At 42.2% G+C, this 20,300-nt stretch overlaps 1 protein-coding gene across 15 annotated transcripts in view; it reads left to right on the top strand.

Annotated features, from left to right (window-relative positions):
• TLE4 (TLE family member 4, transcriptional corepressor) overlaps positions 1-20,300 on the top strand; it is a 167,152-nt gene that overhangs the window by 128,353 nt on the left and 18,499 nt on the right. For all 15 annotated transcript variants that reach the window (XM_086414356.1, XM_086414341.1, XM_086414342.1 and 12 more), the window contains 11 exons: positions 2,314-2,433; positions 3,406-3,459; positions 3,949-4,101; positions 5,540-5,672; positions 6,044-6,237; positions 6,746-6,822; positions 14,883-15,132; positions 16,317-16,564; positions 17,942-18,089; positions 18,798-18,948; positions 19,299-19,375. In XM_086414356.1, coding sequence (XP_086270482.1) covers positions 2,314-2,433; positions 3,406-3,459; positions 3,949-4,101; positions 5,540-5,672; positions 6,044-6,237; positions 6,746-6,822; positions 14,883-15,132; positions 16,317-16,564; positions 17,942-18,089; positions 18,798-18,948; positions 19,299-19,375 — 1,605 coding nt within the window. The remainder of the gene's footprint in view (positions 1-2,313; positions 2,434-3,405; positions 3,460-3,948; positions 4,102-5,539; positions 5,673-6,043; positions 6,238-6,745; positions 6,823-14,882; positions 15,133-16,316; positions 16,565-17,941; positions 18,090-18,797; positions 18,949-19,298; positions 19,376-20,300) is intronic.

A 20,300-nucleotide genomic window follows, 5' to 3' on the forward strand; every position in this document is an offset into this window, starting at 1 on the left:
AACTGGCTACGCTTTTAAAATAACAGTAGAGAAATAAAAATAAGCTTTTGTTGTAAAATCGTGATTTTTGTCTTTATCAGTGTTCAATTTCTCCTGTTCACATGTCTAGCAAAAGTCCAAATAGCCTTCCAGTGGCAGAAGGGTAGAATTGTTAGATTCATGATGAGAGTCCGTGCCAAGTCCAATTTGATTCTAGAGCAATTATGTTATTAGAACATTGCTGATTGCCCCAGTGCCTATTGTTCAGCTTAACCTTTAAATGCTAGTGGTAATTAACTACTTTATCATTCTACCAGGAAACTCCAACATGTAGAACTCTGTTCTACAGTAAAATTCACAAATAAAGTGCTACCCACAGTTCCTAAAACAGCCAGTTTAAAAAGAAAAAGCTATTTGTACATGTGTGCCAATAAATAAACATTACCATTTAGTATTAATTAAAAAAAATATTTTGTCATTGTTTAAAAATCAAATTTTCCTTTTTGACAGAGTAGCAGTAATGTTCAGTGGAGAATATCAGAATCAAAAGACTCAGTGAATCATACACAGATGTACTCACTTTTCTTCTTGTTGTAAAGCACCACATTAGTAGGATGAAGGGGTGCAGAAGTATATGATGGAGTAAGGCGAAGAAGGGGCAGAGCCGCCACGTTGCCATACCTAAGGCGTATCATGCCTCAGATCCTACTCTACTGGATGACCTCTTATGGATTTGTTTAGCCAAGGGACCCTCTGGAAAGGAATGTACCACATGAATTTTGGATTACAGTTGAGGTGTGCAGAGGGGTCATGCAGTCATTTCTGTTCATAAAAAAATAATTCTTGGCAGCTCAGTGCCACTCATTGTGCTGGGTGCCCCCACCGCCGGGGATCTGCAGCCTGGAGTGGGTAGGACCTTGTAAACAAATAGGTATCAACTGACTGTGAATGCTCCACTGTCTGGGTGAATAAAACATTAGGACACAAAGAGTGATGGATTCTGCCTGACAGTGTCTGAGGGAGTATCGAACAGTGAAGTTAGAGCTGGTTCTTAAGAATGGTGAAAGAGGGTTTCAAAGGGAAGATACTGAGAGAAAGGACATTCTTGAAAGCTGGGTGGGGGTGGGGAAGGCTTCCAGTGCAGTGACAAGAGGCACGGGATAAGGTGGAGCAGCAACATGCTAAGAGCTCTGAGACCAGGCCTGGGCTGAATTGGGGCAGAGAGTGAAGGGCTTTGAAAGACAGCTATACTCAGAAGTTGGGGTTTTTTCCCCCCTGTGGATAGTGGGACACTGTTTGCCATTTTTTAAGGAAGGGTGAGAATCTCTGGAAGGAGATTTGTTTGAGAATCCCAGAAATGTGGAAGATAGACTGGAAAGGGGAAAAACTAGATACAGGGGTTGGCATTAAATTGGTAAGTAGTAACTCACAGATGGTGTTTGTGTGCATGATTTCAATGGCAAAATGGTTGTAAAAGCCTAATTGCATTGGGCCATGGTAGGAAAACAAAGCAGAAGCATTGAAGCAAGTCTTAGCCTGGGAATGAGGATTGGAACTCAGTGGGCATAGATGATAGTCAAGAAGCTATCAGTACACATTATGAAATTGTTTGACTTGTAGTGTTTTGCTTCTATCTTCAGCCTTTAATGGATAATGCCTACTGTCTTTTCTGCCACCAAACATAAGAGTGAACGTTTGAGTAGCAGTAGTTACCATGCTTAGTTCCTACATTTAGAGTAATCATATAAAACCCTGAGATGGATTGATACAGGAAGGAAGGGTTTAGAGTTACTCATCCCCTATCAGTGGAAACCCACTTACTAGTCCTCAGTCTTCCTCCTCTAAACTCCCACCCTGCACCCCTGTCTCTGGAGCTAGTGGAGGAGTTGCCATCATCACATCTGACCACTAGGGAGTGATCTTTTTATAGCTATACTGACCCAGGGTGGGCTTCCCACATGGCACTAGTGGTAAAAAACCCATCTGTCAATGCAGGAGATGTAAGAGATGCAGGTTCAATCCTTGTGTAGGGAAGATCCCTTGGAGGAGGAAGTGGCAACCTACTCCAGTATTCTTGCCTGGAAAATCCCATGGACTGAGGAACCCAGCAGGCTACATCCATGAGGACGCGTAGAGTCTGACACGACTGAAGTGACTTAGCACGCACGCATGCACGCATCAATGCGGAGTGGGTCGGGGGAGGCCTGTCTCCTCTTAACAGCTTGGTGAGCGTATACTAAGAGCAAAAAGGAGATAAAGTCTCATGTGATTTTAAAAAATGACAGGGTTAAATGACTGGTCATCTCTCAATTCTGCTTTCCTTTCTAATTCCAGAGCTCTTCGGTATCCCCATCAGCCAGTTTCCGAGGTGCTGAGAAGCACAGAAACTCCACAGACTATTCCTCTGATAGCAAAAAGCAGAAAACTGAAGAAAAGGAGATTGCAGCTCGTTATGTAGGTTCACTCGCCTTTGCTTTGGGGGAGGCAGTTTATCTTGCTTTTTAATCAACAGCCTTTTTACCCTCTTAATATTACCAACCAAAACTAGACCACAAGATAACATTCTAGGAGAGAAAACTAGTTAATACAGTTGTAGCTGAGTGTCAGTTGGCTGACTGAAAGCCTGTGTTTGCAGGTGAGTGAGCCAGGAAACAGTGTTTGATCTGGCAACCGATAGAGGACTTGTGTTCTGTATTATTTCTGTTAGGTGTATTTGCTTCCCTCCATACATTTCAAGGTGGTTGAATTTTCTGTGGCCAGCTAGAAATGTTAAGGGAAAATGTAAAATCACAGACAACCTGTTAAAATGTCTGGATGACCTCCTGTGCTGAGGAATGTAGCACGTTTTGGTGGAATGTTACTTCCAGAGACATCCAGATGTGTTCCTAGCATGTACCAAAGCTCATTTCCCTTCCGTGACTGCTGCTTCAGATCAGTGAAGGGAGGAAGCGGGATAGGACTCCCTGGTGTGGAGGCACGCTGACCACGTTCCACTTCTGTGCTGGTGCCCTGCAAGACTGCAGGCTCAAAAGAAGCCAAGAACTTGAGTTTTCATGTGAAACCTCCCAAATTCAAAACTGTGGCTCCTTACCCAGTCTTTGAAAGACACTGACAGGACAATCCCGCCCATGTGTAGGCTGTATTATGTAGCATGGGCAGGCCAGGTGGCACCTGATGCTCTAGACTAACAAGCCATAAGCTTTGACTTTCTTCAACTAAAATGAAATCATCCTATTACCTATGTCATAGCATCATCACGAGGAGTAAGGAACACAGTACATTGTAGAGTGTTTGCCACTGTTTGGTGCTGTTCGTTTTTATAAAATGTGAGGAATTACTCTGGGCTTTACTCAGGGTAAATCTGGCTGCTTTTTTTTTTTTTTTTTTGCTGGGGGAGGAGATAATGCTTCTCAATTGTCAATGCAGGACAGCGATGCTGAGAAGAGTGATGACAACTTGGTGGTTGACGTTTCCAATGAGGTATGTTTGTGGCTCATTTGACTTCCTGCTCTTACCCAGTTATAACAATGACTAGTGTCCCAACAGTGTCCACAATGTTTTCTTAATTTCTAAAAGGACCCACAATTTGTTTATCTGAAAAATTTGTGTATTACACATCCTTTTTTATTGCTACTCTTGTCTATGAAGTGCACATACGTTCTGTTACCAACAGGAATGCACACCAGACATCTGTGGTCAGTCTACAGGTCTCCTTGACAAGTTACTTGCAAATTTGTAGGGTTTTTTTTTTGTTGCTGTTTTAAAATAAATATGATAAATTTTGTAGTATTTTTATTGACCTCAATACTGAATATTTTCTACAGCAATTTGATGAGTCTTAACAGTCTGTTCCAGAACATTTTTTGCTCCTAAGCTATTGAAGACTTTTGGCTTGAAACGTCCACACCAAGTACTCTCGCATTGTGAATGTGCTGTGCTCTATTTGATACCCTTGATGTTTCTTTGTAGGATCCATCATCACCTCGAGGGAGCCCAGCACATTCCCCAAGAGAGAACGGCCTGGACAAGACACGCCTGCTCAAGAAAGATGCCCCAATCAGTCCAGCTTCGATTGCATCCTCCAGCAGTACTCCTTCCTCCAAATCCAAAGAACTTAGCCTTGTAAGCAGTTGTTCATTTTTGGGGGGGGGGGTTCCCAGGAGGCGGCTAGTGGTAAAGAACCTACCTGCCAATGCAGGAGACATAAGAGACATGGGTTTGATCCCTCGGTCTGGAAGAGTCCCAGGAGCACATGGCAACCCACTGCAGTATTCTTGCCTGGAAAATCCCATGGACAGAGGAGCCTGGTGGGCTACAGCCCATGGGGTTGCAAAGACTTGGATACGTCCAAGTGACTGACACTTTCCTCACTTTCACTGTCTTTCTTTGCATTGCCTGTTTCCAGATGATTAGTTTTAATTCTAAAATTTTATTTTTCTTCATTTTTCCATAGGACTTTGATCACTAAGTATATGTATATTTTCAGTATTCAAGTTTAATTGACAAAGGTACTTTGGAACAGAGTGGGCTCACTGACTTGGTGATGGATGTTTGTTTTGTGAGTCTTTTTGTAAGGATGGGGGAAGGACATGGGGAAATGTAGTGAAACGTATCTCAGTGAAGATGAAGATACACACATTGGGGTTACAGAGATGGTTTTGTCATCTGTGGTTTATGGTAAATTTAGTTTTTGGCTTGGATGTGATTTTGTTGGTAGCTTTGTTTGAATTACCAAGCTATATATGACTGCAATAATTTTCCCTTCCTAACTAAAAAGTTATCTGTCATTTATAAAAGTCTGTCTTGAGTCACACCACAAATCACAAATGCAAAAAATGAAACTGCCTGCAAGTCAGGATAATCTTCCTGTAGCCCCGTCTTTTGTGGCTGTGTAGTTAATTGCATTTTTATGTGATGTGTCTTCCTTTTTCCTCACCAGTTATTTCCTTATAACATAGTGTTAAAAAAAATTCAGTTTTCAAATAGCCTTTTGAATTCACAGCTGAAAGAAAGAAAATTCCTCAGTTTGTCTGCAGATTTGGAGGCTGTGTCTGGTACAGGGCTGCGTTTAGTTTATTTCTATTGTTTTCTCTTGGCCTTCCGGCCTGTTAATGACAGCTCATCTGTGCTGATCTCTGTGATGATTTCAGGCTGGTTCTTTTTTAAGGGGACCTGTTAACCAGGGGCGCCTCTTGTGGCATGAACAATCCATCAGGAACCCAACAAAACCACTCAGTCTTAAAGCAACCAGCAAGTGGCCAGTCACATCAGGACATCACGAACTGTCAGCCTTTGTCTGACTCAGACCAGTTGCCTGGAAATGGTTTCCTCTGCCCCAAATTCAGCTTTGATTTATGTCCTCCTGAACACTGGTTTTGTGGTCTCAGGGAACACTTTTTGTTTCTTTGTTAGCCCTTTTAACTAATAAAAAGAAAGGCCCACACTGAAGAATCTTGTCCATTTCTTTTTCCTCTCCTTCTTCTTTACCATTTCAGATGTTTAACATAGTTGTTAAAATTGTGTTCTAATTACCGGTGTATTCCATTACATCTCTTGTTAGAATGAAAAATCTACTACTCCTGTGTCGAAGTCCAATACCCCTACTCCACGAACTGATGCACCCACCCCAGGCAGTAATTCCACTCCCGGATTGAGGCCGGTTCCCGGAAAACCGCCAGGAGTTGACCCGTTGGGTTAGTCAGAAAAAAGTTTCTGTACATATTTATGCTTCCTGTTTTTAAAGAAATTATAGCAATTTAAAGAGTGTAATATATTAAGAGTACAATGATCAGCATGGACTGGCTGTGAGTTTTTTTAGTCCGAATCAAGCACCTAGCACTTACCCTGTCTGACACATAGTAGGTGTTCAGTAAATTAAAGCAAATGTTTGAACCTTGATGAAAGCTTAAATGACTTTTGCAAACATTAAAATAAGCTTATTTGAATTACAGATCCTATTTCTTAACATATGTAAGAACGTGTTACTCATTGTATTCATTAGACCTCATTATTATTTCTTGTGTGTGTCCTTGGTTTTTCTCCTCCCTTCTGTTTGGGTCTGTAGCTTCAAGCCTAAGGACTCCCATGGCAGTACCTTGTCCATACCCAACCCCGTTTGGGATCGTGCCACACGCGGGGATGAATGGGGAGCTGACCAGCCCCGGAGCTGCCTACGCAGGGCTACATAACATCTCCCCACAGATGAGCGCGGCTGCTGCTGCTGCCGCCGCAGCTGCTGCCTACGGGAGATCACCAGTGGTATGTTGTGAACTTTTACAGAATAAAAGTATTTCAGAGCTCAGAAAATGGCCATGCGTATTTTTGCCTAGGGTAGTTTTTATAGCTTGAGGTATCTATGGAGCAACCTGTGCTTATTTATAAATTAAACTGCATGTTATTATATTGTACGATTCATTTTCTTTCATAAGATAAGGGCAGTTTTTGTGTGTAATAGTCCTTAAAAAAAAAAAAGTCAAACCTACAGAAGTAGAGCAGATAATATAATAAATATAGTAACCCCTTCAATTGCATCATGAGCGTCAATGATAATAGTGGTTTTTTTTTATGTTTGTTCCACCCCTAAGTATGTGACCATGAAATCATGTATATCCTTCTATCATTTCATCAATGAATACTTGTATATTTATCTCTAAAATCACATTTTAAAAGCATCTATTCTCCTAGAATTTGGAAAGGTACTGAGTAGGATGAAATGAGTTAATGTAACTGTGTTTATTTCTGCTGCCTTGCTTGGGAACAATTGTAGGTTGGATTTGATCCACACCATCACATGCGTGTGCCAGCGATACCTCCAAACCTGACAGGCATTCCAGGAGGAAAGCCGTGAGTACCAAGCTCTGTGCCTCGTGTTCACTGTGTGTCTGGGCCCTCACTGGCCCTTTAGACTCTGAGAACTACTGGGTGGTGTTGGCAAGTTCCTTCAGCTTGCAAGGGTTTTTTTGTTGTGGGGATTTTTTTTTTTTTGGCAGAATTTTTTTTTTTTTTTTTAGCACAAGGCAAGAGGTAATGAGGTGGGGTTTTAAATTTTCAATTTAAAATCTCAAGCTTCTGATGTGGAAATGCAAATTGTTGGGGCATCTCTAGTAGTCAGATCTTCTCTACATCTGTTACTGGTTTCAAGGCAATTCTTTTATTGTCTTGGGGGGGAAAAAGTCATCTTACGTGCAATCCTAGATGCTCAAAATTAGAGCATGTTAGGGAATGACATGCCAAATTTCAAAGGCTAAAAAGAAAGAAGCTCATTTGTGTTTCTGGCAAAGGTGGCTTGCTCAGTTGGCTTCCTGTCCTGTGAACCGGGTATTTGGAGCCTCTACAGTCTCATGCCCCCTCCAGCCATGAAGGTGAAACACACACAGCAGTTGTTCCAGCCTCTTCTTGTATGTTCTGATCTCTCCCATGTGTCATTCCTTATCCTTCATTTTAATCCACTGCACCTAATTTTCATTGCTGTCTATGCACAGCTCTCTGCTCTTTGTAGTGCTCACAGTTTATGCTTGTTCAACAAATGATTGAAGATGGGTGCCAGTCTCCTTTCACTGACCTCCTGTTGCTTGTTTATTCACTGCTGTACACTCAGGCATTTAGTTGTCATCCTGTTGTTTCCTGCCTGTCTTCTTTTTTTCCCCCCAGTTGCTGGCCCCACAGCATTAAACATGCCTGACCTTGACCCTTCCTTCACTTTCCACCTGATGTTTCATGTTCTTGGCTCTTCCTCTGTAACTTCTCTGCAGACTTTACCCTAAACTTCCCTGTTGCGTCATACACAGTACTGGTTCCATAGCCAGGTTGCTCAGTAAATATTTGACTGATTAATAAGCAAGTCAAGGCAAACTAGACTTTGAGTTCCTTGAGAGTTGAAGGTTTAAATATCAATTACCATAAAATTCTCTGTGTTTGTGCCTGTTCGGCAAATAGTTGTTGACTGACTGACAAGTCTTGTTGACCAAGAACCCTGGTGTATTTGAAGGTGAAAGTTTGGTCTGTTTCAAGCAGTGACTAAACAACAAAGTCAAGGGATTAATTGAATAAACTGAATGCCAACAAGTTTCATATAAACCAGTGGAGATGGAGAGGTTTCTTGAGGGAAGTGGTGTGGTCCATTTTCAGTACTGTGTGGAGTTACCACTTAGTCACCAGGCAGGTGTACCCAGAGCTGTAGAGTAACCACTGCCAGGTGAGGTGGTGCATCACCCTTTCAGTAGGGGTGGTGGGTAGCAGGATGGCTAAGAGTCTTTGTTTCTGGAGTTACCAGGTCACACCTAATGCAGTTGGCAAATGACATCAGGAAACCCCAAAGATAGCATGGTGTGTTCAACGGGGGTTGGGTTCTAGAGTGTAATAGATCCAGGGTTGAATTCTGACTCTGCCGATTGACACTAGGAAGGAACTGACTTTTTGCAGAGTTTCTCAACTTCGTGAGCCTCAGTTGGCTCATCTTTAAAAACAGGGCTGGCACCTCCCTGATAAGAAGGGCCCGAGGATGAGATGATATGATAGAGGTTTAGTCCAGTGTTTGGTTTACAGTGGCTGTTCAGTCACCTGCTGCATCATTTCCTCTTGAGCTTTGCCCAGGTTATTATCAGTTTTTCAACTGCTTATGCAATAGAACATAGTGGGAGGCAGAGATACTGTAAGAAGATTAGACTGAGTATATTAGATCCCTCTTCCTCTGTGTGTGTCTTCAACAAGGTACCACGACATACAAATTAGCGCTCATTATGCATATAGAGAGAAATACTTGAAGAGATGATGGAATATGGCTTCTAGATCACAGGATGGAGAGTTGTGACACTTGTGCATGTTTTTCAACAGGAAAACTATCTTTTGTGCTACAACATAAAACATAATAAATCACCTAAAGGCTTTCTTCACCACATACACAAAGGAACTGCTTTTCTTTAGAAGGACTTGAAACATTTGTGCATCTCTCTCCTTGTTGTTGTTTTTTTTTTTTACAGAATAATTGCTAGATATTATCACAAATTATAATTAAATGCATGTTCCAAACTAATGAATAAAATAGCATTTACTTGCTAATTCACCTTGGGTCCTCTTGCTTATTCTGTTGAATTAACAGAAGTTCTTCTCAATAAGTAACTGAAATGACAACAGAGTTTAATTTTAACATCAGCCAGAAGTGGACTTTTTTCCTCACATGCTACTTATATGAGGCTTTTGTAAATAATACAAAAGTATTCAATTGAAACCGTTGCACTAATTATATTGTGGGAGATGGCATGTGACTTCAGCCATAACAAAAGGTCTCAGGTTTATGGGTTTTAAGCTGCTCACAATTCAGAAATTCTTCTCTGCTGTTGTTTTTATTTGTTTTTATAAAGCACGATTTTTCAAAATAGGAACAGTTCCTGGCACACAGTAAACTCTGAAGTTTTATTTGTTGGCTGGTTCACCTTCTAGTGGGTTCATATGCTCCCAGAACCCAATCTTCTCTCCTATTGAATGCTGCATGGAGTGCAACAGCCAGACCTTTCTTTGTGAATTTAGGGTCTAGTTCAGTTGTATGAGACATCAGATACTTGGAGAAGGTGTCATGAAGTTTAGAAGTGATGAGTGTGATGTTATGGAACTAGGCCTCTCAGAGAGGGAGGAGAAAGTACAGGTGGGAACGCCAAGAACCTTCTAAGCTGTGCTGGGTTTTCATCCAAATATGATGCTCCAAATAAAATAGGATCCTCAATACACATGTTTTAAACAGGTCTATTTACAGATGTCTGAATTGTTTGAAGTATAGTTCTGTCAGGAAGTCCAAACTTCCTTTCTCTTGACCGTCTCCTTTGGAGACCACTCATAGTAGCTCTTTGTAGTTTCATCTGCCGAGAGGCAGAAAGAGAGAGAGACGGGGTAGAGAGGGTGGGAGTGACAGACAGGGGTAGAGAGGGTGGGAGAGACAGACAGGGGTAGAGAGGGTGGGGGGGGGAGAGAGAGTGTGTATGTGTATGTATGTATTTCTCTGGCTTCCTGCACCTGTTACTTCTAGCCCTGTATTTTCGTGATTTGTTGGACATTTCAGCTAGGCATCTTGAGCGTGTATTACTTGCAGTACAAATTTATTACATTCACAAAGTGCTTCCCCAGGTTTACCCGGTTTTCAGAGTACTCTGTTCCTTGTTCCCGTGTGCTCAGAACCTGTCATTATTGGCTTCTTCCTCACTTCTCTTCAGTTAAGTCCTATAGAATTTTATATCCACTGTTACTTCTAGTGTGTCATCCTTTTCCTGACCTGGTTCAAGTACCCCGTTGCCTCTCATTTAGATTATTGGATTAATTATCATCCAATAATTATTGGATTAATAATAATTTTGGATTAATAAATATTGGAAAAATTATTGGCTTAATTATTATCTAGATTAATAATTGTCTTATTCCTCCTATCTGTTGTACTTCTTGTTACCAAATTTATTCTGAGTGGCTTTGCTCCTCCTCCTACAAGCATTCTTCAGTAAAATCTATTTGTGAAATTCTCAGGCTAACCTGTACATAGTATGTGTGTGTATGTATGTGTGTGTGAGAGAGAGAGAGTTACTTTATCAAGCTAGCTCCTTCGCCACTTAACTGTGTTGGGGGTCATTGCTGAATTAGTGAATTCCTGAATTAAAACCAATCCAGGACTTCTCAAAAATCATTTCACCTCATACTTTTACAGCTGTTCCCTCCAACCTGGAAGGGTTTTTCCATCTTCCTCCCTCTTTGGTGAAGTCCTTCCATTCTCTAAAATCCATCCCAGTACCATGTCTTTCATGAAACATAGGTTTATTTTTGCTTTTTGAACCACGACAGAACTTCATTCTTCCATCTTGCACCTGGTATTGTAACCCCTTTTATACTTTTCTCATCATACTTCCTAGATTATAAGCCACTTACGGACAAGGCCAACATCTTACCTGATTTTGTATCTCGGCATGACATCTGTATCAGAATATGTGAATAAGGAGTATTGATGCATTTAATTAGAGAAAAGAATAGATTTTCAAGCCTGCACCTCTCTCATTTCTAGGAAGGTTGGCTTTCATTACACATTCCAGTACTCTTTGCTAACTACACATCAGAGTTTGTTGAAATCTGATAAGTATGTACTAGAGCTTTCTTTTTTCCAGTCTTAAGTATCATTTATATATGTGTATTTATTTATACGTTATATATATATTTTAATAGTAAACAGAGGGCTACATTATACCCTTAATGCAAGTAGACTCTTGAAATTCTTAATTCAGGGAGTTCCAGGAACATAGTAGGAGCTCACAGAGAGGTTGGGGAATGTTAAGAATGTCATGTTGAAAAACCTCGAAAGAAATTATGTGCCTGGTTTCTTAACTATTTAAATTCTCAAGGCTCTTTAAAAATCATTAGTTATTCTAGAGGGGAGTGAAGGGATATCTTTTCAAGGAAATGATCATTAAGAATGTATAACATCATCTCTAAACTTGGAATAATCTTTTCTTTAAGATTTACTTAATGACCTCTTAATTGCTAAATCCATTAGCCTTTGTCTCCCCTCAGAATTTCACAGCCTTCCCCTCCTTGCCTGAAGTGACACCTGGCTCTCTGCTGAGGAGACTCTCCACCTGCAGCTCTCCATGGGCTGCCCTTTCATTTACTTCACGTCAGTCATCCTCAGAGCCAATGGCAGGCTTATAAAGGCTGTGCCGCCCTCCCCACCTCCTGTTCCATTCCAGTGTCTTCCAGAACTAAACTCATTCTGCCTTCATGTGAAAACCCATCCCATCTCAAATGTGTGCCTGAGTCTCCACCCCCTCTTCTGCCTTGTTGGGAGAGTTCTCAGGTAATTTAAGACTTTATACTTGGCTTGGGGGCTTCCTCCACGCAGAGGCTGCCGTCATCCTGGATGTCCGTGGTATGCAAGATCAGCCCTTTCATAACCTCATCTCAGGGCTTGGACCACGTCGTCTCTAATGAACTTCTGTCCTCTTCAATATCATTTATCTACTTAATAGACCCCAGGGAAGACCTTGTCATCACTCTCCACTGTGTCACCTTCATGAGCCCCACATGCCATCGAGAATAGCATTCTCTGCCTCTACGCAGCCACAGAAATCTTTGGAATTACAAATCTGTTCCCAGCTTTCTTACTGTCTCTCAAGCCTAGGCTACCAGCTTCTCCCCTAGATTGCCACATTAGTCCCCTGACTAGTTTTCCTTCTTCCATTCTATAGTCCATTCTCATCCAACAACTAGAACGATCATTTGAAAACATGAACTGAATTGCATCACTCCCTGCCCTACACAGAAGTCTCCAGTGACTTCCCGTTCTGCTCAGAATAACAGCCCATACTCACAACACAGCCTCTAGGCCTTTTTAACATGGGTCCTGCCTATTCCTCCATCTTCTCACTCTCCAGTGAGTGCTCGCTTGCCTCCTCACATGGCTCCTCTTCTAGAACTTCAGATTTGCTGTTCCCATCCTGGCACACTCTCCTCGAGGCCCTCTATATGTGAGACTGTGTCCTGCCTTCAGGCCTCAGCTTGTATACCGTCTCAGACCTCACTGTGCACTTTTAGTCTCTCTTATCTGAAACCTTGTGTGTGTGTGTGTGTGTGAGAGAGAGAAAGAGAACTGCTGTCTGAGATTATTTATTTATCTGCTTATATATTATCTCTCTTCCCTTCTAGGATGTAGGCTCTGGAGATAGGAACTTTGCCTATGTTGTTCACCTCTGATTCCCCACCATCTGATGGTACTTGGCACATATTTGGCATTTATTTAGTAACTATTTTCTGACTGAGTAATGTAAACATTCTGCCTCACTCTGGCCTTTAGTTGACCATCCTTTCCCTCCTCATACCATCTTCCTTTCTTGGCCAAGGTAATTTAATACCTGCTCTTTATATTGCAGCCCAGTTGCCCCAAATGGGGCAATTTTCCCTGTTCTGTCAAATTCTCCATTGTTCATAGCACTGACCATATGACAGCTTTATTTATGTAAGTATCTCACTGATGCACCAGTGTATCAGCCCTTCAGCCCATCTGCCAACTACCCCAGAACCCAAAATGTCATTTTAGGAGAACAGGGGATATGTGAGGTTTTTTTCTCTTTGTTGCATTAAGTGCATCACGCACTGGGATACCCGAGAAATACATTATTGACCATCTGTGCCCCCTTTGCACGTTATCATGTCTCCTGATTTTCTTTCTCTCTGACTGCTCTTGCTGGGGTCCCCTAAATGTTGTAAGCATTTTCTTAAGTTCTGTATTTAGTCTGCTCATTGCATAATCTGCCCCAGATTTATCTTTTTCTGCTCCTTTAGCTTCAGCTCTCGCCACTTTGTGGATGAGCACACAGTGATCTTTCTGACCTAACCTTTCTTCTGAATCACAGTGCTCAACTTCCGGTTGAGATGTTTGATTCCTCACCTGCCCTCAAGTTGAAGAAAACCATACTGTTTACCTCCCCACATATCTCCCCTTTGGTTATGCCTCCCTGTCACCCTCACTAATGTGTATTGTAGCCTCACTAGTCACTTGGTTCCAAGCCTGAGCACCCTTCTCAGCATCTCTCTCTCCAGGCCACACATCCAACACATCTCTGAGTCCTGCTGCTTTGACCAAAGAAATGTCTTCCTTGGTTTCCCAGCTTCCCACCACTTCTGCCCTCAGCAGTCTGACATCCTGCTTCTCTTCCATATCCTAGTTCTCAGTGTAGTCTACAGAGCAAGAGAAAGCCCTCTGCCCTCTGTCCCCAAATCTTCCACAGCTTTGTCCTTTCTGGGGACTTTCAAGATGTTGTTGATGGTATCCTCTCAGTAATGGGTCAGATTTAGATGCGTGTGGCTATTCTGTAGACTTGTGCACCAAAAGTCTAGAACTAGAAAACTGTTTTGATTTTAAAACTTCCTGAAAGGTCTAGGCTCCTATCCTTTGTCTACCCATAAATGCTTTTCCTTGGTATGTCTTTCATAAACTCCTTCCCGTAAACAGAGCACATTCTAAAGCTCCATGCCAAGGAACATGACATCATTTCCAAAGTGGGCTGCTGCCCATGACGTTCCCCGAGACAGGCCCTGCTCCCTCCTGCTCACTGCCAACATCTCGCGCCTCCTGGAACCCAACTGGCATCATAACAGTCTCACTTGTCATCTGTTCCCTGAATTCAGTGCCTTAAGAATAGAGGTGTCTATTGAGGGAGGTGCTTGAACTTAAGTGAACCAAATGCTTTTACAACTAGAGGGTTTTCCCTGGAAATGACTTGGAAATGGAGCTGCTGATAGGCACTAACAGGTGGGCCTCTGGGGCAGTCACATGGGAGGCTTTTTTAGATTCTGATTCCATTGGGAATTATTGGGATTTGTTATTGTCAGGTCTGATGGAACTTTATCCAAAAGTTTTTATTCTTTTTGGTGGCTCATATGCCATTTCACCATGTAGGCTTAAAGCATTGTCATGCCTTAAAACTTCATAATTTTAGCTTCTGATTTTCATTAGTAAGTCACTTGATTGGAGTGAGGTGATCTATAGGTTAAAATCATATCACAGGCTTCTGAATCACCTGAATTACAAGGCAATCTCAGTTTGCAAAGTGACTGGAGGTGTAGATAGTATACTGGGTATTGGTAATCTTATTTAATTCTCTGAGAAGTATAGGTAGCATTCACTCCATTTTAAAGATAGAGACTGTGTCATTACTGATATCATACGGCAGGTAGCGAAGAGCTGACCTGATATTTGATCAGAGACTTAGCTCTATGGCTCTGAAAGTTAAGTTCTTTCCACTATATTCAGTAAATTTGACCTATTTGCAAATCTTAAGTAGCACTGAAAATGTTTTTTCATCTCATTACAGTGATCAGTTAAGTAACATTTTTCACATTCTCCTTTTTCCTGTCTTGTCTCCTTCCCACTGTCTTAGGGCATACTCCTTCCACGTTACTGCAGATGGTCAGATGCAGCCTGTCCCCTTCCCCCCGGACGCTCTTATCGGCCCCGGCATTCCTCGACACGCTCGCCAGATCAACACCCTAAACCATGGGGAGGTGGTGTGTGCGGTGACCATCAGCAACCCCACGCGACATGTGTACACGGGTGGGAAGGGCTGCGTCAAGGTCTGGGACATCAGCCACCCTGGCAACAAGAGCCCCGTCTCTCAGCTCGACTGTCTGGTGAGTGGACATGAATAAACATGTTTTAAGCCTTCATTCACAAAATAGGCTGGATGTACCGACAGCACGCAGATTGATTCCAAGTGGGTGGCTATCTTCAGTGGTTTTTAACTTGGCCGCTGTCTTCTTTCAGTTACTCAGGGTAGATTCATCTGGTTCTTCACATGTGGCATGCACTCCAGTACAGTTTTCATTCACCCTGCCCAGTTCCCGGGAGCAGGCAGTTTACTCGTCTTCCTGTCTGATTAAAACAGTTAAAGAAAACTAAGACAGGACTTCCTTGGAAGTCCAGTGGTTAGGACTCTGCCGTAGAGGGATGGGTTCAGACCCTGGTTGGAGAACTAAAATTCCATAATGCCACTTGGCGGTAGCCAAAAAAAAAAAAAATACTAAGAGCCCATGGTGGTTTCTGTGAGAGTGCACCCAAGTATCAAAATCTGTCACTTCTGAAGACAAGTAACTTAATACTTTGTGTGATAAACATTAGCTACCCCCTTATCTGTCTCATGGGTATTTGTCCTTCAGTTAAGAAATTTCAGTTTGATTTTCTTCCTTGGATAAACAGGAGAATTTTTGCAGCAGCGCAGAGCTAGATCAGTTTACCATAGTTACACAAGACTCCCGTAACCTCATGAGCTGAGGACTTGTCTTTTTCCTGTCACTTAACACACCTTGATCAAGCCTTTCCTCTGTTTGGGTCTGCTTAATCAAGCCCACAATGTCCCTTGGCCAGGTAATGCAGGGCCTGGCGATCGGAAGGGACTGCAAGGTGTCTTAAGTCCTTGGCACTTTCTTGGAGGCAGAGAAGCAGGGCCTTTCAGCAGCCAGATCACTGTACCCAGTTCCCAGGCCTGGCTGCTCCAGGGTGGTGAGGGCTGCTGAATCTGTGGGTGCAAATGACTCTGGCAGCTGGTTGACTTGCTGATGGTGGGAGTGGGTCTAGATCTTTGTATTTTCATGCTAATTAAGATTAAATATCTCAGTACTAAATTTTGTAGATCAAGTTTAAGTACTTCCTTAATTTCATGTAATTTGCTAGCATTAATCCACTTTATCATTGTCATAAGTGAAAATGGCTCATTAAAGCCAGGAGGGAACACAATACTTTTATGGATTTCTGCTCTCATGTTAATGCTGTTTTCCTTTCCTCATGAGTAACCTCTTGATGGGTTTTGTCTCTACAGAACAGGGATAACTACATCCGTTCCTGCCGATTGCTCCCTGATGGTCGTACCCTAATTGTGGGAGGGGAAGCCAGTACACTGTCCATCTGGGACCTGGCAGCTCCCACCCCACGCATCAAGGCAGAGCTGACGTCCTCAGCCCCCGCCTGCTACGCCCTGGCCATCAGCCCGGACTCCAAGGTCTGCTTCTCGTGCTGCAGCGACGGCAACATCGCTGTGTGGGACCTGCACAACCAGACGCTGGTGAGGTGGGTCAGCAGGATCCCTCGCCAGGGCCGAGGACTTAACTGTGCTGTGTGTGTGTGTGTATTTTCAGAAAGATGAAATACAGCTATCTTACTCAAAATTGTTAAGAGGAGAGAGCCATTTTAAGATACCGTAAAATCTTGTTTTCTGTACCATTTGAACTTTATTGGATAAGGGCTTCTTGTTTCTTTTTTTTGAATTATACTAAGCACATCCAATTCACATTTTAAAATACGAGGTCGGTTTTACATAATTAATACATGTAAGGTGTCCATGAGCTCATTAGACACCTATAATTTGCCATCTGTGCTACAAACCATCCTTGTTGATAGACACTCATTGAGAAGGTTCACCATGTGTGGCTGTCTCCTTGGTGCCATGTGTATCTGACACAGTCTTTCTTTTTGACAAATAATCATTGAGCTTCTACCCTGGGCCCAGGCGTTGTGTCCGGTGTACCTCACCCTGAAACTGTGTAGATAATCTGTAGTCCCATTTTTCAGGACGAATAGAAGTAATTGTATTTGTGTAGAAATGAGGTGATAAAGGATTGGCATTGATAGGAAAAGCCCTAAAGCACATGTGATCTTCAGGTGTCAACACCTGAGAGAGCAGGAGACAAGAGGCGTGAACTGCTAAAGGTTTTTGCGGAGATTGTAATGGAGCCCAGTGACAGGGTGAAGGAAAAGAGACCCCTGCTGTCCATCTGTAACTTATTTTGCAGGATGCAACTCTGAATGATTCTAAAAACAAAGTAAAAAAATAAATAAATAAATAAAAACAAAGTAGTTATTACTTTTTCCCCTTTAGGGTAAGGCTGTTATGAGGAACTGCTTCTAATCCCCACCCCAGCACCCGTTTCTTACACATTTTATATGCTCCTGGGGCAGCCTCCTATGTTGCATTGTTGCTCAATGGCAGAATTTGTCCTGCCCCTTCCTATGCCCCTCCCCAAAGCTTTCAGAAGGGAAAGATCTCCTACATATTCCCACCTTCTCTCCTTCCTTCCTGTCCCAAGGATAGAGTAGGTCTCAGATCATATCTTTGATTAATTCATATTTATGTAGCTGTGTTCTCTTGTTTCAGATGGATATCTTTTTCCTATCAGTTATTTCAGTCATGTTTTAGCATATGAGTAATTTGAAGAGTACTTCCTAAGTTTTCATAAATAAAAAGTGCAAGAGATTCAGCATCTCAATTAAACTTTAATCTCTCTACATACATGCTTTGTTATTATTTTGAATAATAGAACACCTAATAAACCGAAAGGAAATATACCAATCAGGCCTGCAATGAAACTGATGACTAAGGAATTTTAAACTGAGTTCACCTAAAAACTTAAAAAGTTCAAGGACTTTTCTCCATGTTGGCATCTTCAGGCAATTCCAGGGCCACACGGACGGGGCCAGCTGTATTGACATCTCTAACGATGGCACCAAGCTCTGGACGGGCGGCTTGGACAACACGGTCCGGTCCTGGGACCTTCGTGAGGGGCGGCAGCTGCAGCAGCACGACTTCACCTCCCAGGTGTGTGCTCGAGCATGTGCCATCTTAGAGACTGGGTTGTGTGAGATATATGAGAGACTTGAGCAGCTATTCGTTTACCATGTGACACGAGTGGTAAAGAACCCACCTGCTGATGCAAGAGACATAAGAGATGCGGATTCGATCCCTGGTTGGGAAGATCCCCTGGAGGGAGGACATGGCAAACTCACTCCAGTATTTTTGCCTGGAAAATCCAATGGACAGAGGAGCCTGGTGGACCACAGTCCATAGGGTTGCAAAGAATCGGACACGACTGAAGTGACTTAGCACACACATATGACTTTGTGAGATATATCAGAGACTTCAACAGCAATTCCTTTACCATGTGACAGTCACTTTTGACGCTGAATTAGTTAAAAATTTTATTATTGTCAAAGTACAATGGTATATATTTTATTGACAGATTTTTTTAAAAATTTCATTTATTACAAGCTTTTTGCAAACTTTTATTTCAATAACCATTACTCTGTAGACCTTTGAATTTCTCACAATTGATTAGTAAGTTAGATTGTGGACATCTGACTCATTACTTGGGGTTACACACTTGCCTTTGATTTCTTCCTGCACAGTTAACATTGTCTTGATATCTTTCACCATTTAAGTAGTATCCCCAGAGGAAGCAGTGCCTCGCCTCCCTGTTAAAGGAAGTACATCCTCTGTAGCCACCATCGTCACCTGTTTCCATTCTAGATCTTTTCTCTGGGCTACTGCCCGACCGGAGAGTGGCTGGCTGTGGGGATGGAAAACAGCAACGTGGAGGTGTTGCATGTCACCAAGCCCGACAAGTACCAGCTCCACCTGCACGAGAGCTGCGTGCTGTCGCTCAAGTTTGCCCACTGTGGTAAGCAAGCCCCCGTGTCCACCATCTGCCCTTCTACCTTCCTGCTGCTTCGTTTCAAGTCTGGTCTTCAGTTCATGGATGTATCCCTTCTCAGAATTCTGTTCCTTTCTCACACATACCTACTTCCCTAATACTATGTCATTTTCTGGTATCTGTCTACTTCATCCCTGTCCTAAGTATAAATAACTCATTTATATAATGTGAGAGGGCTTTATCTTGCCAGTGAAAAGAAACTCTTACTTGTTTCAGATGAGGTAAGTTTTCTGTGTATCATTGAAGCTCTGTAACACAAATATTGGGACTCTGACAAAGTAATAGACACTGCCTTTTTTGAAACCCTGTTTCTTTAGGCAAATGGTTTGTCAGCACGGGAAAGGACAACCTTCTGAATGCCTGGAGAACACCTTATGGGGCCAGTATATTCCAGGTAACGCTTCGCATGTATAGCCTTCACTCCCAGTGTGCTCACCGCATGGTGCTTGGTGCTGTGTGGTTCTCTCTCCTGTTTACATGTTAGAATAGAAGTTTCATGTCTTCTCTGAAATTTTATGTTTTGCACTGTGGCTTTTAAAAATTTTGTGTAAAATTTGAGCATTTTGCTTGAATACTAATTAGCATGTTATCAATATTTCTGTCCCCTCTACCCCAAAAAGAGTGCTAAAATTTATTAGGAAACTAATAAATTTGGACTAATTTTATAAACTTTTATTCTTATTAACTCAGTAGTACTTTGTGTAGTTTGTGGGATTATTTGTAGGAGAACTGGATTGTTGGCAGGATACACACGTACAAGCCTCATCTCTCTTGCTAGTATGTGAAAATTTCATAAGCAAGTCAAAGATTACCTTTTTAACCTTATGTATTTGGGATGCTCTTTCCTAGGTGGTTTTAGGAATAGCATAATATATTTGCAGCCTTCTTAACCACATGGTATTAAGTCATCACAGAGGAGATTAATTAATTTGAATCTAAAACTGTATATATTGAGTGAAAGTACTGTGTAAGATAATAAAAATAGCATATTTTTGCTGTCTTGAAGTTTATAATGTAACAGAGTGGTTTTTGTATCATAACTTTTGGATGGTCCCATCCGGCACTTTTTAAAAAAATGTATTTATTTTTGGCTGTGCTGGATCTTTGTTGCTGTGTGCAGACTTTGTCTAGTTGCAGTGTGCAGGCTTCTCATATGGTAGCTTCTTTTGTTGAGGAGCATGGGATCTAGGCTCGTGGGCTCGATAGTTGCGACTTTGGGGCTCTAGAGTGGGCTCAGTAGTTGTTGTACACGGGTTTTGTTGCCCCGAAGCATGTAGACTCTTCCTGGACCAGAGATTGAACTCATGTCCCCGCGTGAG

Source organism: Bos grunniens, chromosome 8 (assembly GCF_055505025.1).
Source record: "Bos grunniens cultivar Pamir isolate PY7600 chromosome 8, Bosgru_T2T1.0, whole genome shotgun sequence".
Classification (NCBI taxonomy): domain Eukaryota; kingdom Metazoa; phylum Chordata; class Mammalia; order Artiodactyla; family Bovidae; genus Bos; species Bos grunniens.